Source organism: Dermacentor andersoni, chromosome 9 (genome assembly GCF_023375885.2).
Source record: "Dermacentor andersoni chromosome 9, qqDerAnde1_hic_scaffold, whole genome shotgun sequence".
NCBI lineage: Eukaryota > Metazoa > Arthropoda > Arachnida > Ixodida > Ixodidae > Dermacentor > Dermacentor andersoni.
In genome coordinates this window covers 109,744,723-109,772,114 of record NC_092822.1, presented here as the reverse complement: position 1 = coordinate 109,772,114, position 27,392 = coordinate 109,744,723, and the positions used below count along the sequence as shown (strand labels likewise).

General features: G+C 45.7%; 1 protein-coding gene across 2 annotated transcripts in view; it reads right to left on the bottom strand.

The window, feature by feature from the left end:
- The window catches only part of LOC126528494 (astacin-like metalloprotease toxin 1), a 50,596-nt gene extending 25,419 nt beyond the window's left edge, over positions 1 to 25,177 (bottom strand). Inside the window, exons 1-3 of one of the 2 annotated variants that reach the window (XM_050176371.3) lie at positions 24,811 to 25,177; positions 16,267 to 16,337; positions 4,284 to 4,356 (exon numbers count right to left, since the gene is read on the bottom strand). In XM_050176371.3, the coding sequence (XP_050032328.1) occupies positions 4,284 to 4,356; positions 16,267 to 16,337; positions 24,811 to 24,901 (235 nt within the window). In that variant the 5' untranslated portion in view covers positions 24,902 to 25,177. Of the gene's footprint in view, positions 1 to 4,283; positions 4,357 to 9,596; positions 9,671 to 16,266; positions 16,338 to 24,810 lie in introns of those variants that run through there. The other variant, XM_072284279.1, reaches the window with a different exon arrangement.
- Positions 25,178 to 27,392: the final 2,215 nt, after the last annotated feature.

Genomic DNA, 27,392 nt, shown 5'->3' with positions numbered 1-27,392 from the left:
AGAAGACATGTGTCATCCTCAAGAAGATAGGGCAGCATTAGGGGAAATTGTTCAACTATTGTTAAGAATAAGGCAGGAAGACGGCAAAAATTTGGAGATATAGTTGTATTATACCCCTTTCGACCAATTGGCAGCCTGAAGAGACTACACACGAATGCCTGACTCACCAGGGTGTGCCACTTCGCGACTGCACTTTCGTGACCCTTCATTTCGCCTTGAGCTACCGCCTGGTCTATCCATAGATGCGACGTAATTTTACTGCGTTGCTTGTAGTTTTGGCGTAGCGTTTACGGGCGCCTATATGGTGTCCCGTATCAGCACGATAGCCAGTGCCTCGTGCAGCGTTTGTCATGGCGACGACACTATATACATAGAACATATATATCGCCCTTCTTATAACAATGGGCGACACACTTTGCGCGCCGCTTTAAGCCTCACTGATGACAGAGCGTTCACAGACCGAAAAGTACTGGTGCCATGATGGCATGGACCACAATCCCCACCGTGGGCCATGTGGGAAATGCTGCGCTTTTTGAAGCTGACTGAGCTCCGCGGCCGCATGTGATTGCGTGGCGAAACCTACTGTGTGCGTCGGTACATCGGTTATTTAATAAGTGTATTTAATGAATGCACTAGAAGCAGTTCAAAATCACGTCGCTAGATTCATTCACTTTTCATACTCGTATGACATCAGCATTTCATCTTTGAAAGCTAAATCCGAATTACAGCCCCTTTCGTTACGTCGCCGCATTGCCAGTCTCGCCCTTTATCATAAAAGATTTCATCCTTCACTAAATCAGCCCCCTTATATACCAGCTGCAACACGCATTTCTCAACGCACCAGTCATCCATTTCAGGTTGCCCGCCCATCATCGGGCACTACAACTTTTTCCGCCTCGTTCTATTATCGAGCAGCTACAGACTGGAAGGGCCTTCCCCGGGACATCGCCATCATCGCTTCAACATCTACTTTTCAAAATTGTATTAGTGATCATCTTAAATGTAAATAATCTTCCTTGATTGTTTGTTATATAAATAAAATACCCACGCCTTATGTAATGCCCCCCCCCCCCCCCAGAAAGGGGCCTTTAAAGTAATAAACCTGAGCTGAAGTGAATTGTTTGTTCTTCATTTCCTCCCCCTTTCTTTTCTTTCTTCCCTCTTAATTCTCCCTCTCTCAGCGCAGGTAACAAACCAGGTGCTACCTGGTTGACCTACCTGCCCGATTTCTTCCCTCCCCGATTTCTCGCTCTCTCTTCAGAAAAGGACACAAACACCATATTTTGCTGCACAGTGAAGCCTCGCGTGCGGGCCCTGAAACCCTCTTCTAACTAATCAAAACAATTGCCTCACTATTAATGGACGTCGCCTCACGAGTCTCCTGCCGAAAATGTTTTGGGGAGCCTTCAACTATAAGCGGAGTTGACGTAGGTATCGAATCGACAAGAGATTTTGTCTCTCCTTTCGTCTCCATTAGCTGTCCTGGGAGCTACTTAGAGGTGAAGTGAAGGGGGCAAAGCGCACCGATTCGTGGCAAAGCCCTACTAAATGTTGGAGCGCGTCGGCGGCGATAGGGCTCGTCGCGGCAGCCTGCGGCGGCCGCGGTAGACTACGCTACGCAGCCCGCCGCTGTTGTCTTGGAGGCCACACACTGCAGACGCAGCTACGCGAAACGGTCGCGTGTTGACCGGCGGCGCAGAGACGAAATTAGTTTTCGGTATCTTTGAAACCGCAGATAATATACATCTTATTCACCTCAAAATGAGCAACTATGGTATTACTGAGAATGTTTTACGATCACGAAAGCAGCTAATAGCTACTTGCGATGACCCTACATGACGACACTGCGGAGGCGAGAGCAAGCTATTTTTCAATGTTTTTGACACGAGATTGTGAATCTTCTGTTGCATGCAGTGCAATAACATCGGGCCCACATATTCACAGAGGCCTCTTCTACAGATCGACAACGTTTTCTTACGATCTTAAAGAAAGTGTTTAAAGGCCCCTTGAACCACGGCTGCGCCCGTTATACTTGGAGAAGGAAACAGAGGAAAATACTACAAGAAAAGGCAAAGAAAAAATAAGAATGAGGCAGTTACTGTGACGCGCAACCCTGCAAATGCTTACGAAATGTGAAGTTCAGGAAAAGAAAAAAAAAAGAGTTTTGTTGCATCATCACCACTCTACACGGAGTTCAGGGTTCTAGTGTAATATAGTCAACACAAGTTCCAAATGCGGCTCCCTTCTCGATTTTATACATTAAGTGCGACGAAATTAAATTAATTTTTTTTTCGATTCGGCCCTCCAAAGATCTTCGCGGTATTGAAGTACAGGTAATGTGGCCATCACTATGCATAAGCATACTTTATTTCATGTCCTCTATACTTTCCAATATACTCCTGACAGTGGAGTTTGTCGGCGAGGGCCACCCCATCTGTCACAGCAGGAGCTGGAGCTCACAGCAGGAGTTGCCCCCCGTGACAGGGGCCATATGGAAGGGATGGGAAATAGGAACCCTCTAATACCCCTGTCCAGCGGGCAAGTGAAGTGTACTTACGGAGAGTGCACTCGGTTTCAAGTGCACTTTCCTAAATCTAAACTTCGCAAGCGCAGTGTACTCGTAGAAGAGTGCGCTGCAGTCGGAGTGCGTTCACGGAACGCACTTTGCTGGTCGAGTGCGTAGCCTCGCCGCCAACGGTTTCAACGATAGAAAATGTAATGCATAGGAAAAGGACACCGAAGTTAATTCTAGCTGTTGAACAGCTTTTAACAAAATAATCAGAACAGAACTCGCTAATATTCTGTTTTAGCAGGATCAAACGCCGCCTCGTCGCACGCCACCATCTTGTTCTGGATTGGCTAGGCATTCGTCTTGGCCGGCCTTGACTTGCAACACTCTTATGATAAAAATATTTTATTTTTCTGTTGAGATAATATAGATTCTATAGTTTTTTATTTATAATACAACTACAGCAATCACTTTTTAGAATGTCTTTTTTTTTAATTTTAACCTACATCTTCAAAAAACATGGTTTTAGTCTGTCGCCATTTTTTTAGTGCGAGCGCCCTCTGTTTTCCAGTTTAGCACAGCGTAGCCTAAAGTGTCACTCAAGGTCCCGAAGTGCACTCCCCGTAAGTGCACTTGACTTCCCTGCTTGACAGGGGTATAAGAGAAACCGGTCGGGGCGCAGTGTGGCGAGTTTAATAACAGACTGAATCTTTTTGAAACACGCCAGGTGACGCTTACGCTCTCCGTTCTGCGTCGTGGTCTTTGTTTAGTGGTCAGTCCTCAAATCACGGCCACTACGTGTTCGGTGCACGTACGCGGACATTCCTAGTGGCATTGCCAGACGTTCGCGTCGTTCCTTTACGTGTCCGTAGAGGCTTGGTTAAGATGTCGCTGTCGCGATGTTAGGACCAGAAAATTGATTACTTTAAAGCGATTACTATTAAACTACTTTCTACAGGAAAGAGAAAACTGAGAAAACATCACCATCTATGGTTTTCTGCTTGACAGCAGGAAGTAACAGGACTCGGGAAGTCATGAAGCGGGTAGAGCATGATACCGCTATCAGAGAGAGAGCGAGAGAGTTACTAATATGTAGAGAGCTTAGCCTAGCGGCACGCCTGACAATCTAGTAAGCGATGAGGGATGAAAGAAAAAGTGTCAGATAAAACAAAGACGGTAAACACGATTGGTCCGAAGGGATATGTAACGTCGCCAGAAGCGTCATAGAACTGGAAGCAGTGATTTGGAAATGGTGGACGATGCATGCTGTCAGCTCACGTAATACAGGTGTAGCTGGACCTTGTTGCAAAGTGCTTTGTCCTGCAGCAAGCTAAGATCATCTGCGCTCATGGTGGCTGTTATTGTGATAATGTAAGGATGGTGATGCTTAATATGTAAGGAATGAAATTGTCGGTGTCTCCGTTTGCACTTTCATAGCGAATAAATTTGAAAGCAGTTACAGCCTTACGAAAGAAGAGGTAGAAGGATAGTGGCGTTAACTACATTTCACGCAGAGTAAGCTGCGGAACATTTCACTCGGTCTCTAAAAAACAAAATGAATCGGTAGACCCATTTAACTAGAATGCTATTCTACCAAATGTATCCCCTCTCCAAGCATCGATTGAACTGCTCAGCCTATGTGCCACGGCACGGGTTATTCCTAGGCAGCTGCTGAGTAAAAGGTGTCTTTAGCTATCACTAGTTACAGTACTTTCTTGAGTCACGAAAAATGAATGCGTCTGTGAGCTGTCATCAATCAAAGAAGTTCACTCACCGAGGCTTGACTCGACGACGAATGGTATGATGCCCTCCGGCCACAGCAGCAGATCGTTCGTCACCGCTGTGCGCTGCAAACGGGCAAAAAGCTGTCGTCAGTTTGCTGTGCGCTAAGTTTGTCTCTAACGGTCTTATCTGACTGTCAGCACCATCAGCGTGCTTGCGCAGATGATGTCGACCTTTCTAACCAGAGCCTCTGAGTGTCACCATAATGTCCTCTAGACAGTCGTAAACCCACGTGAGCCGCCTCTCTATATTGCACTGCAGAAGAGGCAGTGCGTGCGCTTTGTACTCTCCCAAAACAGCCCCCGAGAGAGAGGATTTTTCTCCACCAAAGGAAAAGCCTCTATGACGAATTTATTTTCAAAGTTCTCAATACTACAGATTTACAATTCATTATAATTTCGGCGGGTACTTTCATGATGCTCGTAATTTTCGACGTAATACTGTGCCTACTACAGACATATATATATGACTACTAGGAAAGACATGTATCCTTTTCACGCATTTCACGATGGGCTTGACTGTTCCTAAGCGCGAAGTATTTTTCGGCCATCAATCTGCGGTCTGTCTTTGCAGGTTACTGTGGATCCCACGCACTGTGATAAGACCGTGTTTGTAACACCTGAGAGGCTTAACTAATGAAGAGTTATGCCAATTGTCCTTTATAATGCGGCAGTCTCATTTGAGCGCATGATGTGCGGCACCCAACGTTGCATTAGCAATGGCTTCTTACAAAAACAACACGGCCTCATTAAGTGCGCAGGTAGGATCTGATGAACGTTGAAAAAACAATAAGTAGCGTAGTGCCTTACGCAAAGATGCGATACGCGTCTGTGCAAAAATGTATTGAGGGAAACCTAGCAGACGCTTCACTTAATTGAAGGCCCAGCTTGCGACTCGGTTAACTGAAGCCAAGGCGAGATACTTCAACGACTCACTCCCTATTTTCTTCAGCAATAACCCTGATAGAGTGTGGCGGTACTTGAGCGACACGCACAAGAACTTACCGATTTGTCGTTGGGCGACCATATTGTCAATGATGCAACGAAAATAGCAGATTTATATTCAGTTACTATTTCCACTAATTATTCATTCAGGAACACCACACTGCCACGATTAATAATTCTGTTCCTATCGTATATGTCGATTTTGTTACTTACGAAGGTGTCTTTTCTTTGTTACTGAATCTAGACTAAATCTTCTGTGGGTACAGTCGGTATACCTAACGTATTTCCGCAGCGGTCCGCTGAACCTATTGCCCACAGGCCTTCACCCATACCTCTCCTCTTTCGTGCAATGATTCGAATTATCCTGATGATTGGCGAACGGCTCTCGTAGTTGTTGCCTTTTAGAACGGTGATCGCCTGAATTTTGAAAACTACGGGCCTTTATTGATTACATCCTGTCCCTGTAAACGTTTAGAGTGTATCACTGCGCTATACATAATGCCTTTTCTAGAAGAAAACAATATTTTTACTCCGTTCCAGCATAGGGCAGGCCTGTTGACCACCGCCCAACCCGTCGCCACTATTCATGATTTCACAATAGCACTTGAGAACGGCGGCCAAATTGATACTATATTCTTAGATTTAAAAAAAAATTATTTGACTGTGTTTGTTATGGTAATCTACTCAAGAAGCTTTCTAGCATTGGTCTACCCATTAATCTAATGACCTGTATCCACTCCTACCTCACCAATCGGAAACAGTTTGCTTAGGTGGAAGGTTGCAGCTCTGATTTTCTGCCTGTAGCCTTGGGAGTTCCCCTGAATGACATCGTTTCATCAGTAGACATATCCGTCATAAACTTAAATCTTTTTGCAGATGAATGCATTCTTTACGAGCCAATTAAATATGGAAAGCACCAATAGTGCTTGCAGAATAACCTAATTTTTCTCTCTGATTGGTGTAACGCCTGGTCGATGGAATTAAGCAGTAGCAAATTGGTCTTTATGCAACTCTTAAATAATGTTTGTCGATTCACATTTAGATATATATTAAATAATAATCGCTTGATCGAAGTCGGCAAGTTTAAATAATTGGGGACAAAATTACCAGTCGACTATCATGGCCTAGCCCTATTGACGACGTTTGTTCAGTTTCTTCTATAGACCAGAACACGCTAGCCTCGCACCCAGGCTAATCGAACGCATACTCTCGCACCCGGATTGCCCGGTCGACCAGCGCCATATTGTTCTGGGCTGCCAAAGCGTGTTCGCCGGCGACCAGCAGACATGGCTGGCGCTAGCTCTAGGACTCCAAAGTGCGGAAATGTGCCCGTTCACGCGAACCCAAAGTACAAGAAGTCATCTGGGCATCGTTGCGTCGTGTTTGGATGCCAAAATAACCAGCGGAAAAGGAGCAGGTTGCTTAGCGCTGTTTGCGAAGAGCACAATACACGTAGGGAATCGTGCCGGTGCGGTGTTTTCAGCCTGCACCGATTTCCATCCGCAACGATGAATGACAAGCTGCGCCACCGGTGGATAGCTGCAGTGAATAGGAAGAACTACCAACCCAGTGAAAATGCACGAGTGAGTATTCGATCTGTGTATATTTTGGTGCCACGTTCAACTTTGCGCCCTACGAACGTAATATGTGTAACACGCAGGTTTGCTCCGAGCACTTTCTGGACAAGCCCACAGAGCAGAATCCCGCGCCGGTGCTTCGCCTTGGCTATAACAAGAAGGCAAGCCTTTTCGTGTTTTCATTCAGGCAGAGCTCCCGACGGTTAAGCGGAACAGTTGAGTTTGCGGTTAGCGATACTTGCAGCTGCTGCACGGCATGACCATTAAGCGTGAACGACAAGTTGTAAACGATAGTATGTTGCCCTGCTGGTGAGCGTTATTGCTAATGAAAGTAAAACGAAGTCTGCTCGTCACGTAGCATGCGTCGACAAAAACGTAAACAACGACTGCTCGTCGCCGAAGGCGTTCTTGCAGCGCGCCTGTCTTTACGAGCTGGTGTTGCAGGTGTCATTCGTAACGAATTCATTTGAGCATCCTGAGCTCTAAACTGCGTGCGGGCTGTTATGCAGGGCAAAGCGCAAAATTTTTCCGTTCATAAGGCGAGGAAAATAAGGTGCCTATTTATTGTTGTATTTTGTAACAAAATTTTGCTCGTTCTCACCAGTTTCTTTTACTGTTTTCTAAGGGAGCGCTAACAATCCGATATGGCCTCGCACAAGCGAGACAGGTCTGATACCAGGTAGCTGCAGTTGGTGGGGCTAATTTTTTGGAATGCAGGTGCGGTTGTTGTCTTGTACCAAAGGCTTCCCTGATGATGCAGCTTTAAGTAGGGATGGTAATTTTATGTGCCCTGTCATGGTTTGTGCAACTGTACAAAACCTGCATCCGTCATGCTCGCCCTGTTATATGGGCTTTGACTGCACATGTAGTTGAACATTATAACTACTGTAGTTCCTCATTTTCAAATGAGTGCAGGTTTAGCATCGCATGCTGCTTGTTCGAGTACTGTAGGCTTGTGTTCTTAATGTTGTACTCTTAAGGGGTTGCACGATACAATTGGCCTGGTGCATTTTCTATTTCATTTTGAGAGGACTTTATGTCTTCGCAACAGTGATGGCATGGGAAAGAACTACAGCCCTTCTTACTATAACATATATATTGTTTTCAATGTGCAGGTGGTGAAGGGCAGGCGTCTGCTAATCAGGCAGTCAAACGACCTCGCCAGTTGGTTGCCAAACGCGGCCAACCCAGTAGTGACCATGACAAACAAGACCAAACTGAAAGCGCAGAGGACAACGTTCTGCGTGCTTTAATAAAATGTGGCACCAACACAGTGCTGTAAAATCCTTCACAGGTTACGTGCTTACGTGGTTACCCGATGTATTCGCTTCTGCAGTCTGCACATCACTCAGTGTGGCCATTGCGGACTTGCATGAGGTCTTGAAGTTTGATTGAATCGAGACAGCGAAAATGACAGGCTAGAAAAAACGCGAAACACGCCTTCCGCCCAGCTAAAAAGCCCAAGTTTCGCTTTCGCGCCGGGTCGCATCTCCCGGCGTGGCAGCCCAGGCCTGCTACTTCGCGGCGCTTGGGATAGATGGCGTGACCGGCGCTCATCAATATGGCGGCGCGCTTTGAATTCACGGTGTTCTGGTGTATAGAGAACTGGAATGTCTTAGACGCAAACTAAGGAACACACCCTCACAGATCAAACTTCTTACATGGAATACTTTTATTCAACCCCGTCTAGAGTATGCATGCGGGCACTGAGCCCCGTATTTTAAAAAGGATGTTTATAAGCCAGAAATGGTTCAAAGGAAAGCAGTAAAGGTAGTAGCAGTAAAAGAACAACACCTATCCCAAGCTTGATCCGCTTTCTTCACTAATGGCTACTAACGATATCCAACTTTTAGAATAGCGCAGGACTCAAATTTCTTTTCTTGCTCCACACTCGGAAGACTAATATGAATCCTGCTATATACCTTTGTCCAATTTTTTTCCGGCCGACCAGTCATAGTTACAATCCCGACGCGACACTATACTTCGCACATACAAACCTTTTAAAAGACTCGTTTTCTTCCGTGGATCATTAGCGAATGGAACGTGCTGCCTTCAAGTGTTCTTTTCTTTCTTTTTTTTCAGAACGTGGCTTTCGTGACTTCTAAAAATACATGTACCGTTTCGTGTACACTTCACTTGACCGTTGATAACGCAATCATCGTCATCATCATCATCATCAGCAGCAGCAGAAGCAGCAGCAGTCTGTGCAGCCAGTGCAGGACGAAGACGATCTCCCTCTCTCTCACTCTCCCTGCGATCTCCAATTACCCCTGTACTGCGCCAAACGATTCCAACTAGCGCCTGCGAATTTCTATTTTTTCATCACTCCACCTAGTATTCTGCCATCCTCGGCTGCGCTTCCCTCCTCTTGGCACACATTTTGTAACCCTAATTGTCCACCGGTTATCTAATCTAGGCATTACATGACCTGCCCAGCTCCATTTCTTTCTCATAATGTCAATTAGAATATCGGCTATCCCAGTTTGCTCTCTGATCCACACCGCTCTCTAGCTGTCTCTTGACGTTACGCCTAAGATTCTTCGTTCCATCTAAATATTGGCTCAGCCAGAATCCGTTAGAGAAATTCTTGAAAATGCACATGCAATATTTACAATTACGTGTCACACTTGAAAAAATTATGCGTGGCTCTGCTATCGCAAACACCAGCGCCCAGCAGAGCTGAAAGAAGGCCAGGAAAGTAGTGCTCATTTTTTCCACTGCGAGAAAGCGGACCACCAAAGCGACCGCGTAGGTTTTTATCGGAGAGCCATGACGTCACACCACCTGTGTTCCCGACGCGCCGCTCTTTCTCCTCCGCATGGCTCCACCCGCCCTCGTGGCGTCGTATGCTGCGCGATGTTATTTTTATACTCTGCTTTCACGCTCTCTCAGCTCTCTCCCCCTGCTCGGTGAAGCTGCGGACGTCAAGAGAAATTCAGCGAGGTTCTAATATATCCACTGTAAAATGTATGAATGAAAACCTACTTCGTATGCAGATATCAAACGAACAATACATGAATATTATGTTCACGAAATGTTTCGAAATTCGAAGTTTTTGAAATGTACATCACTGTATTCATCATTGATGCTTTACGAGATTATCTCACAGTCATTGCAATGTTGCAACTTACCAAGTGATTGGAAGGGGAGGGAGTGGTTCCTTTGCACTAATCGGGTGTTTTTCATTCTCCACTAAACTAGACTGATTCAATGACCAGTATACCTTACAAGCTGATGAATAATATCTTTTCTATAATCTGACTCATTTGTCTCTGCTTGTCAATACTATTTTAGAAAATCACTTTCTTATGAAACGCAGCTTTCGTTATTTACAAACGACTTATTTCACGCTCTGGATAAAGGTTTCGTTATCGACTGTATTTTTCTAGATTTCGCCAAGGCATTTGATTCAGTCACATATCAGCTACTCTTCTTAAACTTGATATGTTGAAACTCGATGCCAATGCCCTAGGTTGGATTAGATGCTTTCATTCTAACCGCTTACATTGTATTTTGGCTAGTGGTCATTATTTTTCTTTCGCTTCAGTAACATCAGGGGTGTTTCAGGGGTCGGTTTTAAGACCGCTCCTCTTTCTCATATACATCAACGATCTGCCTACCCAAGTTTCTTCTTCTATAAAACTATTTGCTGATGATTGTGTCATATATCGCATAAATTCTGATCCCTGTGGCCGTACCGTATTACAGACTGACCTCGATAGTATGTCCCACTGGTGTTCCGATTGGCTAATGAAACTTAATATTAACCAGTGTCTCAACGCGCATGTCTCAACTGCCTTGCACAACTAATCCCGCTGATTACATTCTTAATAAGACACCCCTAACCGCCATGACGTTCTGTAAGTATCTCAGCGTCGTTATAGCCCAGAATCTATTGCGGACATTGCATGTAAACATGTAAGCTATAATATCAACAACGCTAATCGCACGCTAGTTTCTTGCGTTGGAACTTCTCACGCGTCAATACTACAGTAAAGCTCCCACTATACAAGACCTCGGAGACCCAAACTTGAGTATGCCTGCTCAATTTGGGATCCTGACCAGGTAACACTAACAAACCCTTCAGAGCTTGTCCGTAATCGCAGCACCCGGTTTATTCTTTCTAACTATAGTTGTTATTCTAATGTCTCCTCAACGAAACTAACTCTTGACCTATCTAACCTTGCTCTGCCGCGATAGTGTCCTTGACTGTGCCTTTTCCAAAAAATATTTTACTTCGATCACGTACTTAGGGAAGAATTGCTTCATCAGCCATCGTACGTATCACCTCGCATTGATCTTTCCCAAAAAGCTTGTGTGTCCCTTTGCCGTACAAAAATTTATTTAGACTCACTTACACCAAGAACCTCGGAAGACTGGAACGTATTTCCCTGCCTTCATCACTCCCATCTCTAACTCCAAAAATTTCAAGACTGCCATTAATGCTTGCATTTGTTCTCGCCTCTGTAATGCCTTGCGCGATTGAGAGTACGAAAATAAATGAATGAATAAGTAAATCAGAAGAAACAGTGTCACCAATCTATTGGATATAGCAAAAGTAACTAATTGCAATATGATTATTTACCGAATTACTCAATTATCTAGGTTATGAGGAGCGCATACCAGCAGTAGAGCTATTTTTAATTGTTTATTTATGTATTTATTATTCATAAGCTTTAATTATGTATTCGTTTGAAAGTCGGATAATTAGAAGTAATTTAATAATTAAGTACTTAATTAGACGCATTCAGCTCTTTATGTTGCGTTGACATATTTCAAATTGGAATATCTAAGGGAAAATCACTATCATCATCATTTAACCTTTAAGGACTCTTAACAGGGCATTACATAAGGGGGAGGGGGAACAGTATTGAAATAACATATAAAGGAGCGAATGCTATTTAACAATGAATCAACTACGTTACAAGTACGGAGCGCGCACACACACACACAAAAAGGAAACAGTAAAGAGAAGTGTAAAACACAAGGCAAAAAAAAAAAGATAAAACACACATCCTTCCATAGAAGTATGGGATGGAGCAAGTAATTAGGAACAAGCAGGTTTCATTAGTCAGGTTTCATTATGCTGATGTTTATTTCTTTCCCGACTCCATACTAATATGTTACCGTATTTCCCCCCTTACAATATGCCTTCTTGAAGGCCTGTATGGTACATGTAAATAAATAAATAAATAAGCTAACAGACGAAGATATACTTTGTAATAGAAGATTGACACCCAACCGGACATTGAAATACAAGACAAAGTATACAAGCATAATCTAAATCAATATATTCTATTGGACAACGCCTGTAACGTAAGAACGGTGTGAGAAAACGAAAATGTGTAGTTCAAGTTATTTAACAAAAAGCTCAATTAAGGACTGCCTGAATTTTTCTGGATTTCTCTCAAGAGCAACCGCTTCGGGAAGGCAATTCCAGTTTTCAATGGCTGCGGGAAGAAACGATTTGTTGAATGCAAGAGTCGAACCATGAAGGCGTTGGACGCTGTTGGAGTTGAACAGGCGGCGAGAACTTCGAGCGGGTGGCATAGCAGTGTACCATGCAGCTTAGAAAAGTTGTGATATAACTTATGGAACAGGCCGAGACGCGAGACTTTGCGTTTTACAGCTAAAGGGGGTAGTTCAAGAGTTGATTTAATGTGGGTTACACTGACGTGTGTATTATAGTTTGATGAAATAAATCGGGCGGCACGAGTTTGGACCGACTCGAGAGAGGTAATTAAATCATCTTGTTAAGGGCTCCAAATGGGAGAGGCATATTCGAGTTTGCTCCTAACGAAGGTATTTTCCTGATTGCCGCGGGGGGGGGGGGGGGAGGGGGGACCGGGGGGACAGACGTAGGGTTCTTTTTAAGTAACCCAGCGACCTTGAGGTATCAGTTACAGCATTCGAGATATGATAAGACCATGTCAGTTTACTATTAATGAGGACACCTAGGCATCGGTAAGCGCTAGCATGGGATAAATCTGTCGAATTAAGGGGATACTGAAAAATCAAATTAGTTTCTTTTGCGTGAAACAACCATGCATTTGCACTTTGAGGTATTAGGCTTCATCAACCAGCGCGAGCACCACGTTTGAATTAGGTTTAGGTCGCGTTGTAGTAATGATTGATCACTAATGTTTGAGATTCGACGATATACAACGCAATCATCAGCAAAGAGGCGAATAGATGACGTCATTCCAGATGGCAAGTCATTTATGAAGATAAGAAGGAGAAGCGGGCCATGAACTGATCCCTGAGGGACAACGGATACTACTTGTGCTGCTGTTGAAAGCTTACCGCCAATGATTGTGAACAGAGATCGTCCTGTTAGAAAGCTTTTAATCCCTGACAAGGTAAGCGGGCCAACATTAAGTCAACTGAGTTTGGCCATGAGACGACGATGAGCTACATGGTCAAATGCCTTTGAAAAATCGATGTAAATGACGTCGGTCTGAAAAGACGAATCCAAGTTCAAGTTTAGCTCTGTAGTAAATTCGAGTAATTGTGTTTCACATGATAACACGGGGCGAAAGCCGTGCTGCTTGCGGAAACCTCGGAGTTATCGAGATGACTGGCGACGTGGGAATATATGATGTGTTCCATTAGTTTGCATGCAACGCCTGTCAGCCATATAGGCCGATAATTTGACCGGTCAGAGCGGTTGCCCTTTTTGAAAACCGGGGTTACTTTCGCAGTCTTCCAGTCGTGCGGAATTTCTCCTTTTAAAAGGGACTGCGCAAAAGCTATCTGCAAGATGAGACTCGACACGTCCTTAGTACTTTTAAGGAACTTTGCAGGAATATTGTCAGGTCCCGGAGCACTAGAAATTTTTTATTTGTTAATGAGGCACAAAATACCTTCAACTGTGATGACGACTGGTGGCATTGCACCAAAATTTCGTCTAGGCAGCGCCGGTACATCATGAACAGGTTCGGGGGTGAAAACAGAAGAGAAATAGGAGTTCATGACATTAGCCCGTTGATCAAGTGGAACGTCAGAGCCGTCTGGATAAACAAGCGCAATGTTATGGGATTGATTCTTTGGTTTAGGATGCTCCAAAACTTTTTAGGGTTAGCACTAATGATATTTTTTAGATCCTCATGATGAAATTTGCGTTTCGAGTGCCTCAAAAGACAGGCGTATTCGCGCAGGCAATCCGAGTATTTCTTCCATTTAGATGCCGAGTACGATTTCTGAGCGACACAATACAATCTTTCTTTCTTTGCAATAGTCTTTTTAGCGAGTTAGAATACCAGGGCTGGCCTGCATCGCCTCGAATGCGAATCAGAGGGACGTGTTTGTCAATTAAATTTTGAATTTGCTGATTGAATAGCAACCAATTGTTGTTAACTGACCGTGAAGAAGCAGATTGACGAAAACATTCATAGAAAGATTCGAGTTCGGAGTTTTTTGCAGAAAAGTTGGCCTTGTTGTAGCTCCTGATATATGGTTTTATTGGCTGTTTTCTTTTAATGGGAAAAGATAGGTGGAATGTTACGGCTTTGTGATCACTTAGTTCCATGGGAAGGGACACCGATGAAATTAAGTCAGGGTTGGAGACCAAAACAAGATCGAGTATGTTAGAGCCCCGAGTGGCCGAGTGGACAGTCTGAGTAAGGTTGAACAATAGGGTTAACTGAAGGAACTCTTTGGATAATTGTGAGGATGCGGTTGAGTTCTTCCAGTCTATGTCAGGGAAGTTTAATCACCACAAAGGATGTAATCGGCCTTGGGGAACCGGGAAGTCAAATGAACTAGAACCGAGTGCAAGTCATTAGTGAAGGTGTGGTCACAGTCAGGAGGGCGATAACATGCTATAAGTATGTTTGTACATGTTTCGAGGGACAGTTTAACGCAGACAATCTCTAGGTTGCGGTTAATCGCAACGGAACATGAGGCTATATTGGATCGAACAAAGACCAATACACCACCGCCCCTGCGTGAAGTCCTATCATATATATAAGCAATCAATGAGGTGGCATCCTGCAATAGTTCGTCGCATTCGATGTCCGGAGTTAGCCATGATTCGGCAAAGACGGCAAAGTCGGTTTCACTATCCTGAAGAAGAGCTTCCACGATATCCTTTTTTGATAAGTAACTACGGACGTTCGAAAGCACACCCTGCATAAGGTGGTAAGTTGCTTCAAAGACAGGAGCGGGAGAGTCAAGGGTGAAGGATAAAAACGGGTGAGTGCAAGCAGGTGTTGGGGGCTGGGATTCGTATTTGATAACACAGTCAGTCTGAGCATTGTAAACAAAACGCTTAATGCCTATGATAACTTTATCGAACCTAATCTTAAAAGGAAGGCATCTGTCCTGCGCGTAAAGATATTTCTTTTTCCTAGCCAGGTGCACACGTGCGGAATAATCTTCGCGTATAGCAAACGATGTGCCTTTTAACTTCCCGCCACAAGAGAGAATTTCGGATTTGTCTTTAAACCACGCGAACTTCACGATAATAGGGCGGTTCTTCTTTTCTTGGAATTGACCTAGTCTACGGGCCCGTTCAATGTTATTAGTATCGACTGATACGTCCAGTTTGTGACGGCAGAATGAAATAATCTGGTCCTCGGACTGCTCCCAAGACTCGCCAACCATGTCACGGAGACCTAAAAAGACCAAGTTGCAACGCCGAAGTCTATCCTCCGAGTCGTCGCATTTTTCAGTTAATGCTTGCACTTCCGACGAAAGCTTGGAAATTACAGAACCAGGCGCAGTGCCATGGATAGGATGGCAAGCTTTATTTGCTTCAACGGTTTGCTCTAACTTGTCGACACTGGCGGCAAGGCGTCCAACTAAGCTATCTGTAATTGACTGCGCAGCACGTATTAACGCGAGTTCACTCAGGACGGAATTCTGGGTCATTTCGAGGCGAGAAATAGCGTTATAGATTGAGTTATAGCGTAACAGAAAATCATCCTTGCTTTAACAATGCGCGGTTTTGAACTACTAAAATTACAAAAGAAATCACAAACAACACGAGCTTCGATCTACGCGCTAGCGGTACACAAACAGCCCAACTGATAACAGCATGGATGAGCGACGGATAGACGGATGTTAGCGGCGGCGTTGCTGTCGCACGGGCTGGCATCCAAGTGCCGCAGCTTTCCACACTTGCCGTCCCACGGTAATGTGTGTTGCGTGCCGCCCCTGAAGACACTGCCCCTTCTAGTACACTTTAGTAATGAATCAACGCGCGCGCACCTCATGCTATCTAGAAGGCGTCCTCCTGCGTCGATCTTGAGCCCGCCGTAAAATTTAACTACACAGGTGTTCGCCGATTCTGTCCTTGGTCAGAATACGGCGGCCCGTAGCGGAACGGAACTGAGCCCGCGACCTTTCGCTGCAGCGTTGGTAGTCACTTTGAGTTTAAAGAGTGCAGTATAATAGTTAGCCGTGTTTGCACGCGTGATGAGTCACAGAACCGTCACCAAGGAGAGTGGCTCACATCCTCCGAGTTGTTTCCAGGCAGGAGTATGTCGCCTTCGAAGAGTCCCGTGGATTCTAGGGCCTGGTTGCCTGCGTGTGAGGAGGAGGGAGTAAAGTGACGTTACTCGATCGGAAATATTTTCACGGATGCACACTAGGTATTTCGCTCTAGGCGGAGCTGCTTTTTTTGTTTGTTTTTTGTTTGTTTAAGAGTATGCCATATCTAGGCACCTGTTGTTAACTTCCTTTGCTCCCATTTGCTGTTTTTGTGGCAGGTCAGTGGTGGATGGTCGGTTGTAGGACACAGCAAGGAAAATGTTCGTTCTTTCGTTTGGTCGTTCGCTTGTTCGTTCATTCTTTTCTTCACTGGCTCGGTTGCTCGTTTGTATGTGAATTCGATCACTTGTTTGTTTGTACGTTCGAGCTATTCGCTCACATGGACAATCGTTGTCAATGGTTTCGGCACAACACTTGCGGATAGGCTCCGTAGCTAAGTAGACATCATCCGCAAAGAAAGTTACCAACGATAATTTCTCAAATAATGTATGATATGCTAATTTGCTTGGTAATTATTGGCTTTCGGGAACCTGTAACGGCAAATTCACGCCAGAATCAGGAATATTATGCCTACTTTGCAGAAATCCTATAACTAGTAACGCTTTCGAGATAATCAGCAGCAGCAGTTGCCTATATTTATGTCCACTGCCCACGACAAAGACCGCTCCGATCGATTTGCAATTACTCCTGTTAGGCGCAAGATGATTCCAAGTTATGCCTGCAAATTTTATCATTTCATCGCACCACCTAATTTTCCAGCGTCCTCGACTGCGTTTCCTTCCCTTGGCGACAATTCTGTAACTCTGTAGACCACCGGTTATCTGTCCTCCGTATTACATGGCCTACCCAGCTTCATTTTTTCCTCTTAGTATCAACTAGAATATCCATTGCCGTTGCTTTGTAACCCACGCCGTATCTTGCAATACTTCCGAAAGTACGAACCGTACATATATGTAATATCCTTCCCCAGCGGAATAGAGTTCCGGGCGTATGTAACTGGCTGATTCATCGCGACGCTGCAAAGCTTTAGTTTTGCAATCACTGCATGATACGGTGCAGCGATATACGTGGTATGGCAGGACCTTTGCGCACGCACGTCGCATACTGAGAATTACTGCGGCAGTTACCACCGGCAACCGTGATAACCAGCCTAACCGTGGGAACCTAGCAGCATGGCACCCCTCATTCAGCTCCGTAAGCAATGATTCACCATAAGTAATCGTTACTATAAGTAATGATTGCAAAGAATGCTGCACTACTGACATTTCCCCGGTGCGGAGTACCTGCCCTAATTTTTTTTTAATGTTCCACATAAAGAAAGCACATCGAAAAAGGGCTACCGAGCATCGCGAATGATTGTATGAGATCATGGTGGAGTCCACTAAATTGATTGCAAGCACAGCTAAGACAGACACATTTAAGACGTAAATACAAAAATGCCAATTTTTTTCAAAGCGCAGATATAAAACGCGCCTTATGAATAACATGCGAAAACGAATAACATTCGCAAACTGTTTTATAATAATAATAATCATCATAATAATAATAATAATAATAATAATAATTACACATTCACAGAGGAGGCAGAAATAAAAGCATGAACACGCTTGCTGTCTTAGTTCGGATCCATTCTTCTTATTCTGCGTTCATGCAGGAATCTTTTGTTGGGGAGTACTAGAAAAATAGCCGAATGCCCATTCAGCTCATAAATGTACCTGCTTAAATACACCGAAGACGACTGTGTGTGTACACTCTACAAAATGTTTACAGCTTTTGGGGCTTATCTTGTCCCCAAACAATAATCATCTGCCTTGCTTGCGTATCTTCTCTTGAAAACTCGGCGCTCGCTATTTTCCTGTCGAGAATGATGCATCAAGCTGATAACGTGCCAGCCGTTCGTGACTAGGAAGTACCTGGCTTGCAGCGCTAAAGAAAGGAAGTGCGGGCAAGACAGATTACGAATATTGTCTGGGGACAAAATACAATCCGAAGGGTGTAAATTTTTTTTGAGTGCATGTACAACAAATGTGTATTACATGCACAATAGCATGAATTATCCTGCGATTCTAACCGCTACTTTAACGGCATGAGTTTCGCGACCACTTTGTCTATTCTACCGGCATAACATCAATGACAAATTTCTGAAAGGCACTAAAATGGCATGTGACGTATCACTACACTCATTTGATGCAGCCCAAAACTTACATTATACAGTAAATAAGTGCCCTGCTGCATCGTAATTTATCATTGCATCATACTATATGCCACATAAAGCAACTGCATCGTTTCCTTATTTGTCTCAAAGCAGTGTGCTAGGTGTTCGCGAACCTAATTTCTTAGAAAAAGTAATGCTTCTAATGGCATGTGATCTACTAAACAACTGGTTATCGGATATGTGCCTTTATTACCTTGAGACCTTCACCCAAAAGCCCGAGGCGTTATCCGGGCAATCAAGACGAGAACAAAGCAAGAACGAAACAAGAGCATCCGGGCATCGTTGCGAGAACTAAACGAGATCATCCAGGCAACCAACTTTTTGTACAGGACCGTATTGCATACGCTAGTTACTGCTCAAACAAGTTACAAAATATATTGCTTCCTATTTCTTCCTAATGTTTGTTCACAATATCACTCAAGCTGTAACTGCTAGTACGCTAGAGTTTAATTTGTCATTTCCAATAGCGACGTTCAAAAGGCACATAGAGTGCAGCAGAGACTTTACAGTCATTTTCTGGCGCTGAGACAGGGTTGTCTGTAGACTTTTCAGGGCCAGCGGTCCGTGAGTTCCGCGGAGCGGGTTTTGCGCCGCCTCGAGAAATGGCGTCACTCTCCGTGACCTACCCGGCAATGCCTGCAGCTTCCGGATGGCCGCGGATGGTTGTTTAGCCTAGACGAGACTTGTAACTATCCAGTTCAAAACAGGTTCATTTCAGCTCAGTAAGCTTTCACGCCTTCGTCGCGTCGTGGCGGCATACGCTCCTGCATCATTCTTTACTTCAGTGAGATCACCGTCGCAAATGCTTAAGCCGAGCAATGCGGCGGAATGAGAGTTAGGAAGCGTTTTCTGGAAACCGATCGCTTAGCGAGTTACACGCCCGAGCAGAAGACTGCTCGACTGTGCCGACAACGCCAGGATTATGCGGCCGTGCACAAGAATGACAAGAACGCCTCGCACCGCACATTTGCAGCCGACCACTTCGGCGCGCGACAAAAGAAGAAAGTAGCGTCAGACGAGTAGAAGAGTACGCATTTGGGCTGGTTGGTTCATGATTACGAGCAATAAAATCAGCGCTAAACGACAGGACGCGTGAAGGGAGACAGACAACAGCGCTGACTAACAACCAAAGTGTCTTTATTCTTTCAGTCAGCATATTGGCTGCGAGGTGTTACGGAGTCACCATCTATCGGAAGCGCCTCGCTGGCGTAGTATGAGGGATCACGCGGCGCGCTACTCATAGGTTTTGCTGTCAGCGCTCACTGAAAACCCCACACGCGAGCTCTCCCGGACATTTCTGTAAGTACTTTCGAAACGAGAGAAGTTTTTACTGTCTAAATAATAACGTTGGGCAAACTGAAATCACAGACTCATTTACAGACGCTATCTCTTTACCGAGTACGTACAGTGAACGCCACTGCACGCGGTCGCCGCAATAGCGACATCCGAACCGGCTTTCTGGCGTGAAAGGTGGGTAAACACTGAGAGCAAACTATGTGAAATATGTTCTTATAGTGTTTGTATAACTAAATGGAGCGTAATAGAATGAAGCCTCAATGCAACGATCGCACATATTCGCAGCGACCGACTGCGCATCTGCATGATTGTCCGCGCATGGTTTCGCTTTCGCCGCGTGCGCGCTTTCGCACCGTGCCATGAGCTTTAGGCCGCAGAATATGAGCATTTGAAAGTATGCAAGCAACCATTGTTGCGTGGGCGCTATCAGAGCTGTTCAAAAATAATTTCATTGTAGAGACTTCGACGTCTACGGGCACTGTGATGTGTGGTCGCGACGATTCAATCTTTCTTTTTCTTCTAAATTCTTGGTCGTTTCAATATTATTTCTCGAGTTGCGTTGCACTGTATGTTTATTGGTGTTTTCAGCATGCGATTTCCCGCTGTTTCTTTTCTGTAATCCAGTGCACAGAATTCATAACAGAAACATGACCATATGCCATGCTTTTTTTATGTGCTTCTTACCGCTCCCTTTCCACTCCAGTGAACTTGCCAGTATTTATAGCATCGACAAGCTCATAGACCAAACCGCCATGGCATTAGTCGGGCAGCGGACTCGGGCGAGCGTCTCAGTGCGCGTTTTCCGAACATCGCAGGCCCGGCGCCGTCGCAGAAATCTTCCTCGCGTCTGTGCTTGCTACATACCCGAGTTGTAGCCGATTACTGTTTGCCGGTTTTATGTTTCGCTAGCCAAGCTTCACGCAGCTTCTTGTCCTGCGGCTACGTGTGAATAAGGCAGACACCGGGCTCCGTTGCGTACGTCCGGCACTGCGGCACCGAGCAGTAGCCTACCATGTTGCGCGCCTTCAAAGGCAGCCACTACCTATTGTAGTGCTTTTGAGCGTTGTGAAGGAGACACTCGAAGCGGGAAAATCTCGCCACTAAATGAGGACCGCAGCATACAAGGGAATTTAAACGTTTTCAGCTCGCTTCGGCGCTCCCGAAGCAGCCGACGCGGCCGCTATGTCCACGTGATCCCTAATAGCACGTCACGCCGACGGTGGCGCCAGTTTTTCTAGTGGTGGAGCTCGAGGCCAATTGTCACGTGGTAGTGACTGTGAAGAAAGCAGCCAAACTGAGAAAGAGGAAATTTGCGTTTTATTGGGCGAACTTGTGCCCTCAAGAACAGGCTACACTCAAAGAACGGCGACAGCGGCAAACACAGTCGGCGATCGTCGAAAATCTGATCAACGGGTAAAGCGCGTCGGCTTTTATACATCAGTCGTCGAATGTTCCAGAGTAACCGTTGCGATCCGCGTGTCTTCCACAAAGTTCTACACCATTCGCGTCACGCGATGAAATCAGATAACACAAGGTTCGGCGACAACAGACAGCGGATAGAAGCATCGATAACTTTCCAGAAACTTCGGATACATGCAGGCGCGTCCCGCGCTGTGCGATAACATTTGTTAAGCGGCGAAACGTGGTCGCCGGATAAATAGAAGTACACGTGACAATACCCCTCTCTTAAAGAGCATCGACCCGATGCTGCAAACAAACGAAAGTAATAAAGAAGAGCACTCATAGCAAAGAAAACAACAAAATAAGGAAGTTCGTCAGCGTCCGTAAAAGGGTTTAAGGAGCACCACGTGGACCACTTCAGATCGCGCGCGGCGCCGCTGTGAATGCGAAATGCCGTCTGGCACGACCTCATAGTCCAGTGCGCCAATACGTCGGATGACCTTGTAGGGTCTGAAATAGCGTCGCAATAGTTTCTCACTCAGTCCTCGTTGGCGTATCGGGGTCCATACCCAAACGCGGTCGCCGGGCTGGTACTCGACGAAGCGTCGTCGGAGGTCGTATTGTCGGCTGTCGGTACGCTGATGGTTCTTGATCCGTAGGCGGGCAAGCTGTCGGGCTTCTTCGGCACGCTGGAGATAGGTAGCAACGTCAGGATTCTCCTCGTCAGTGACGTGCGGCAGCATGGCGTCGAGCGCCGTCGTCGGGTTCCTGCCGTAAACCAGCTTAAACGGCGTGATCTGTGTTGTTTCTTGCACCGCCGTGTTGTAAGCGAATGTTACGTACGGCAGGACGTCATCCTAGGTCTTGTGTTCGACGTCGACGTACATTGCTAGCATGTCGGCGAGGGTCTTGCTCAGGCGCTCCGTTAGACCGGTCGCGCATGCGGTCATTGATGCACCGCCCCGTTTGGCCGATATAAAAACGCTTGCATTGCAATGAATACGGCTGCAAGCCATCTTTCGAAGATGTGACCTACCTGTCAAAATACCGCGATGACCGCGCGCGCCTTATTTCTGAAGCTTTGCACATTCACGTTAGCGGCGAAGCATGTGTAAACCTTCCCTCTATTGCTCTCCTTCCGAAGGAGATTGCCTTCATATCGCATTAATTGCAATCCCTCTGCGCATGCCCAATTCTGTTGATTCTGTGGCTTGAGATAGTGGTGGAGCATATATATGCTGACTGAAAGAATAAAGACACTGGTTGTTAGTCAGCGCTGTTGTCTGTGTCCCTTCACTCGTCCTGTCGTTTAGCGCTGTTTTTATTGCTAGCCTCAGACGCTGAGCGCGCTGCACGGTTGGAAGAAAAGCGGTTGAAGGCTGCGCGACCATAGGCAGCAAAAGACGCCATGTGGACGCAATTGTCTGTGACAGTAAACAATCGCGTCCATATGGACCAGGGCACAGTATGACGTGGTGCGGTTTCGTGTGGTGGAGTGTGGCGTTGCGAATGTGCCTTACACCCATTTTAAGGTTGTGGCTAGTATCATCTCCCACCAATCTGCTTTGCCATTCGTCATTTTATGCTTACATTACACTCTCGATTACCGGAAAGCCAGCTATTACTTTAACCGAGTTCTGGACGTATCAATATCAATGTTACTAAGATAAGTAACTAATTTCTGTTTTGCCTAGGACCGACCACGATAAAGAAAGAGAGGGAGACAGGGAGAGGGGTAAAACTTTGTAAAGCGATGCGGGGATCGTAGTGCCATGAATAGGATGGATGGCGTGTCGTTCGGGCACGCCGAGTGTATGTGCTTGTGTATTCTCAGTCGATTACCGGAAAGCCAGCTATTACTTTAACCGAGTTCTGGACGTATCAATATCAATGTTACTAAGATAAGTAACTAATTTCTGTTTTGCCTAGGACCGACCACGATAAAGAAAGAGAGGGAGACAGGGAGAGGGGTAAAACTTTGTAAAGCGATGCGGGGATCGTAGTGCCATGAATAGGATGGATGGCGTGTCGTTCGGGCACGCCGAGTGTATGTGCTTGTGTATTCTCAGGTTTAAAAAAAAAGGTCACGACGAAGTGAAGGCTTCGTCGTGACCTGTCAGGCTTCGTCATGCTGCCAGACCTCAAGGTGAGTGTGTCATCAGCCATCACATTTGTATTTGACCTAGGGAAACGTATTTGATAATTTTCGAGTTTCGGAGACTGAAATAATGCGAGAGTGGTTACCTATAGATTGAGAACCTAATATTGAGAAAAACGAGGCAAAACAGAGTTCTGTTGCACTTTTAAGCAAATATTCGTTTGACGTATCCTTATCGAGAAAATGGCGGTTGCTTGGGCTAGTTGGTTATTCACGGTAAAAATGACGTGCAGCGCGGTCGTTAGTTAGGCTACAGAACGTTTTGAGGCTTAAAATGCTAATACAATTTGGATACGACTTCATCGAATGGCATTCGACGTTGTGTTTTGTAGAATAATGCTCTTTATTCGTTTTACGCGATCTGGTTGAAGCCTTCCTGGCTTTATTTTCCATTGCCAGCATTTCGGTTGCCCATTGCTTCCCGAATACATTTTACGAGACGCGTACCTGCATAAGATTGTAATTCTCAGACAAACCGTGCGTCTATAATTTCTCATTGCACACCATTATGGATGTGTATTGATGCGCAAAATGCTGTGCGAGTACCTCACGCTAAAGACTTTCGATATCGCAGCGTCGAATGGTCGGTGAGGTAATATGGGGGGTGTGTGGTTAGGTAATATGTGCGGTGAAGTTCAGCGTTTCAGCCGGCGTGAAACCTGCGCCGTCACGACTCATGAATCAGGTGCAGCGCTGAGTCCCGCCATGTCACGAGGACATGAAGTTCCTGGGGTGGTATTCCTTGCTGACCACTTTAAAACAAACACTTCTGTGAGTGCGTGCTGTATACTTAAAGCCACTTGGAGCGAATGTAATTTTAAATTAATTTCGCGTCTAGCAGTTACCGCTGTAGTGAGCATTCCCTCTTGACGTTATGTCATACAAAGACCACAGAAGTGTAAGAAATACCGCCGATAATGGTCACCGAAAATAAGAGATTCTAAAGCCTCGTCATGCTGCCTGGTGTGGGACTGGCGCGAACTGTACGCAAATTATATATTCAAATTATGCAGTAGCTTAGTGGCTACGGTGTTGGGCTGCTACGTACGACGTCGTGGGATCAAATCGCGACCACGGCTGCCGCATTTCGATTTGAGCAAAATGTGAAAACACCAGTGTACTTAGATTTAGGTCCACGTTAAAGAAGCCCAGGTGATCCAAATTTCTGGAGTCCCTTACTACGGTGTGCCTCATAATCAGTACGTGGTTTCGGCACGTAAAACCCCATAATGTAATTTTAATTTTAAGATTACCCAGTAGCTCTTTGTTCGTGTGGTAATTAGGTGCAGCAGCATTACTAAGCTAGAAAGTACTCAAAACACGGGCTGCTGCTGGAGCTTGAGTTGCAGCTAGGGGACGTGAAACACCCAACCTCTATTCTAGGTCCGCACACACGGGTATAGATCCCTTGATTTGCATAATAGGTATGAACGTACCTGGGTGTGGCCATGCAGGTGCTGCCAGAGTGGTCTGCACCACTGACGTCAGCAACAGTGCAGCAATGTAGGTCGTCGGTGCGAATCCCATGCTGCCAGTGTTTCTAGTGTCACGGCACAGACTCGTCCTTGGGCGTTCGCTGTGGTGGGCTTCTTTCTCGTGTCGCGCTTACTGAACTTTGAGCGCCGCGATTAGATAGACACGTGTTTGCCAAGGCCTCGAAACAATGCACTGGTTCCGGGTCTCCAGATCCTTGAGCAAGCGCGTGTAGTGAGCTTGAATGTTTTGAGAAGTACGGCAGCCGCGACGCCTCTGCCGTTATGCATTGATCGGCCGACAAGGCTTCCAATGTGGTAGTGTGACGTCATGCTCTCCTGCCTGAGGACGTTAATGCCGCTAGTGGATACCGATGATTGTGGACAACTTGAAAGCCGTTATGGAGAGATAAGCTTATCGGCTCAAGCGAAGACACACGCCCCTTATTGTCGCAGGCCAGTACAGCAACGGTGATACGGGGCGACTATCGCTGCAATTGTTCGGAGCGTCCTGTTTGTTGACCCAGCGTTTCCAAAGTAAATGGATGCGCAACAAATGTGATGCGTGTGGCGATAAGTTCCTTCAGCGTAATCGGCATAAAGGTCGTCCAGAGTGCCCTACGGATGTGCAACACATTGTGTTGCATTTTAAAGCATTGCATATAAGTAATTTGGAGCATTTTAAGGATTCAGGTTCCGTGCGAATCGGTCTTTGCTTGTGGGTACGCGCTCTGAAACGTTCGGTGGTGACATTAGAGAAAGCTGAGGGCAACATATGACAACAAAGGCGGTAAGGCGCACGGCGTGCGAGGGATCCTTCAAGGTAGTCAAGGACACTGTCCTGTCGATGCTAGACTGAAGAAAATGTAGGGTGTCCAGGAGATCCATGTGAAACTGGTAGAAGAGCTCAAAAATGAGCTCAATATGGAGCGTGATGCACGGAAGGTGCTGGAAGAAAGACTTCGAGCAGCCGAGGTAAAACTGAACCACGCCGCCATCACGAATGAAAATGGTAGTTACGATAGAACGCCGTCGGCTCGTGTGACAGGACCAGAAGTGCCAACAAACCGCGTGGAACGCGTGGGAGGTGGGGTTTGGGCAGCTGGAAGGAGGTTCACCTACGTTGGAACTACCACAAAGGGAAAGCAAAAATGAAGGGGCCCATGCCCCGTGTCAAACCAGAATCACGCGAAAAAGGATGACCGAGGGAGGCAGAAAGAGGCCTCAACAGTAGGAGAGGGGAAGAAGATTATCATTGCCGGTAACTCAAATCTGACTAGGTGCAGAAAGGGGATAGCGGAGAGGGTGAAATGCGACAAATTAGTGGCGGTAGGAATATTTCCATGGCATACACTGGGCTCTGGTTTGGAGCCAGCTTAAGGAAAGCTCGCGGAGAAACCACAGGGACGCCACCTTGAAGTAGTATCGGTCAGCCTAAATAACGTGCTAAACACGAAAGGAGCACTACTAGCCCAGCGTTTGGCGAAAGGTGTAGACGACTTGCGCGAGATGTCCCCACGGATGCAGACTGTAGTGTGCACGTGCACTGCAGACTGTGTTGTGTCGGAGGTACGTTTGTGGGACCCTAACGTACAAAGAGCGGTTTCTGGCTGCTAATGAGGCTGTATCGAGAATTAGCAGGGGGAAAGATTTCGAGGTATCGAAATATATCGACTGTTGGGCAGATATCTTCACATCCTAATAAAACGTGCTCCATCGTTCCCTTGCTCTGCCGCCGCAAGCACATGATTCTTCTTCCTTGTATCTCGCTTTATAAGAGCGTGTTCTAAGGCATCCCGATCTTGCTTCGAAAAGTAAAGAGCTTCCCTTTGACTTATCACAAATTCTTTCTTTCCTGATTTCGTTTTTTTCCTCTTAAGTAGTTACTCATGGCAGGTTTCTTTTCCACTGCCCCCACCAATGAGATTATCTCAGCCTCTCCAATTTTCCGCTTGACGTTCTTTATCGTCATGTTGCTCACCATACCGGTCGTATGCTTGCTGATAAGATTCCTAGTTCTTTTCCTCAACTGTGAATCAATGTTTTTCCTGCACAAATACCTGAACACTCTCCCAACCCATTTACTTTGTTTCATATTCCTCAGCCATCCTTGAAACTCAATTTTACTGTGAGCTTCCATCACACTCAAAACTAGTCCAGCTCATATCACACCGCACAGCTTCATTTGCAGTCTTCACGTGAGCGCCCAACGCGAGGCGTCCCACCGACCTTTGGTTCCCATCAAATCCTGATTGTGCCCGTGATTTCAAGGAAACAACCGCATTTCCAAAAGTAAGTCCTGGAACCATTACACCGTTCCACATACCCTGAAGCACCTCGTACCTATTGTATTCTCATAGCGCTCTGTGTTTCACTACCGCCGCATTTCTCTTCCGCTTTACTGTTATTGTTTTTCCTGTTTCCATATATCTATTGCCTTTGTTTATCCATATACCAAGGTATTTATATTCGTTCACAAAAGGTATTTCCTGGCCCTGTATTGACGCGGCCTCTGCACTCCTTTCATTGAATATCATAATACCTAA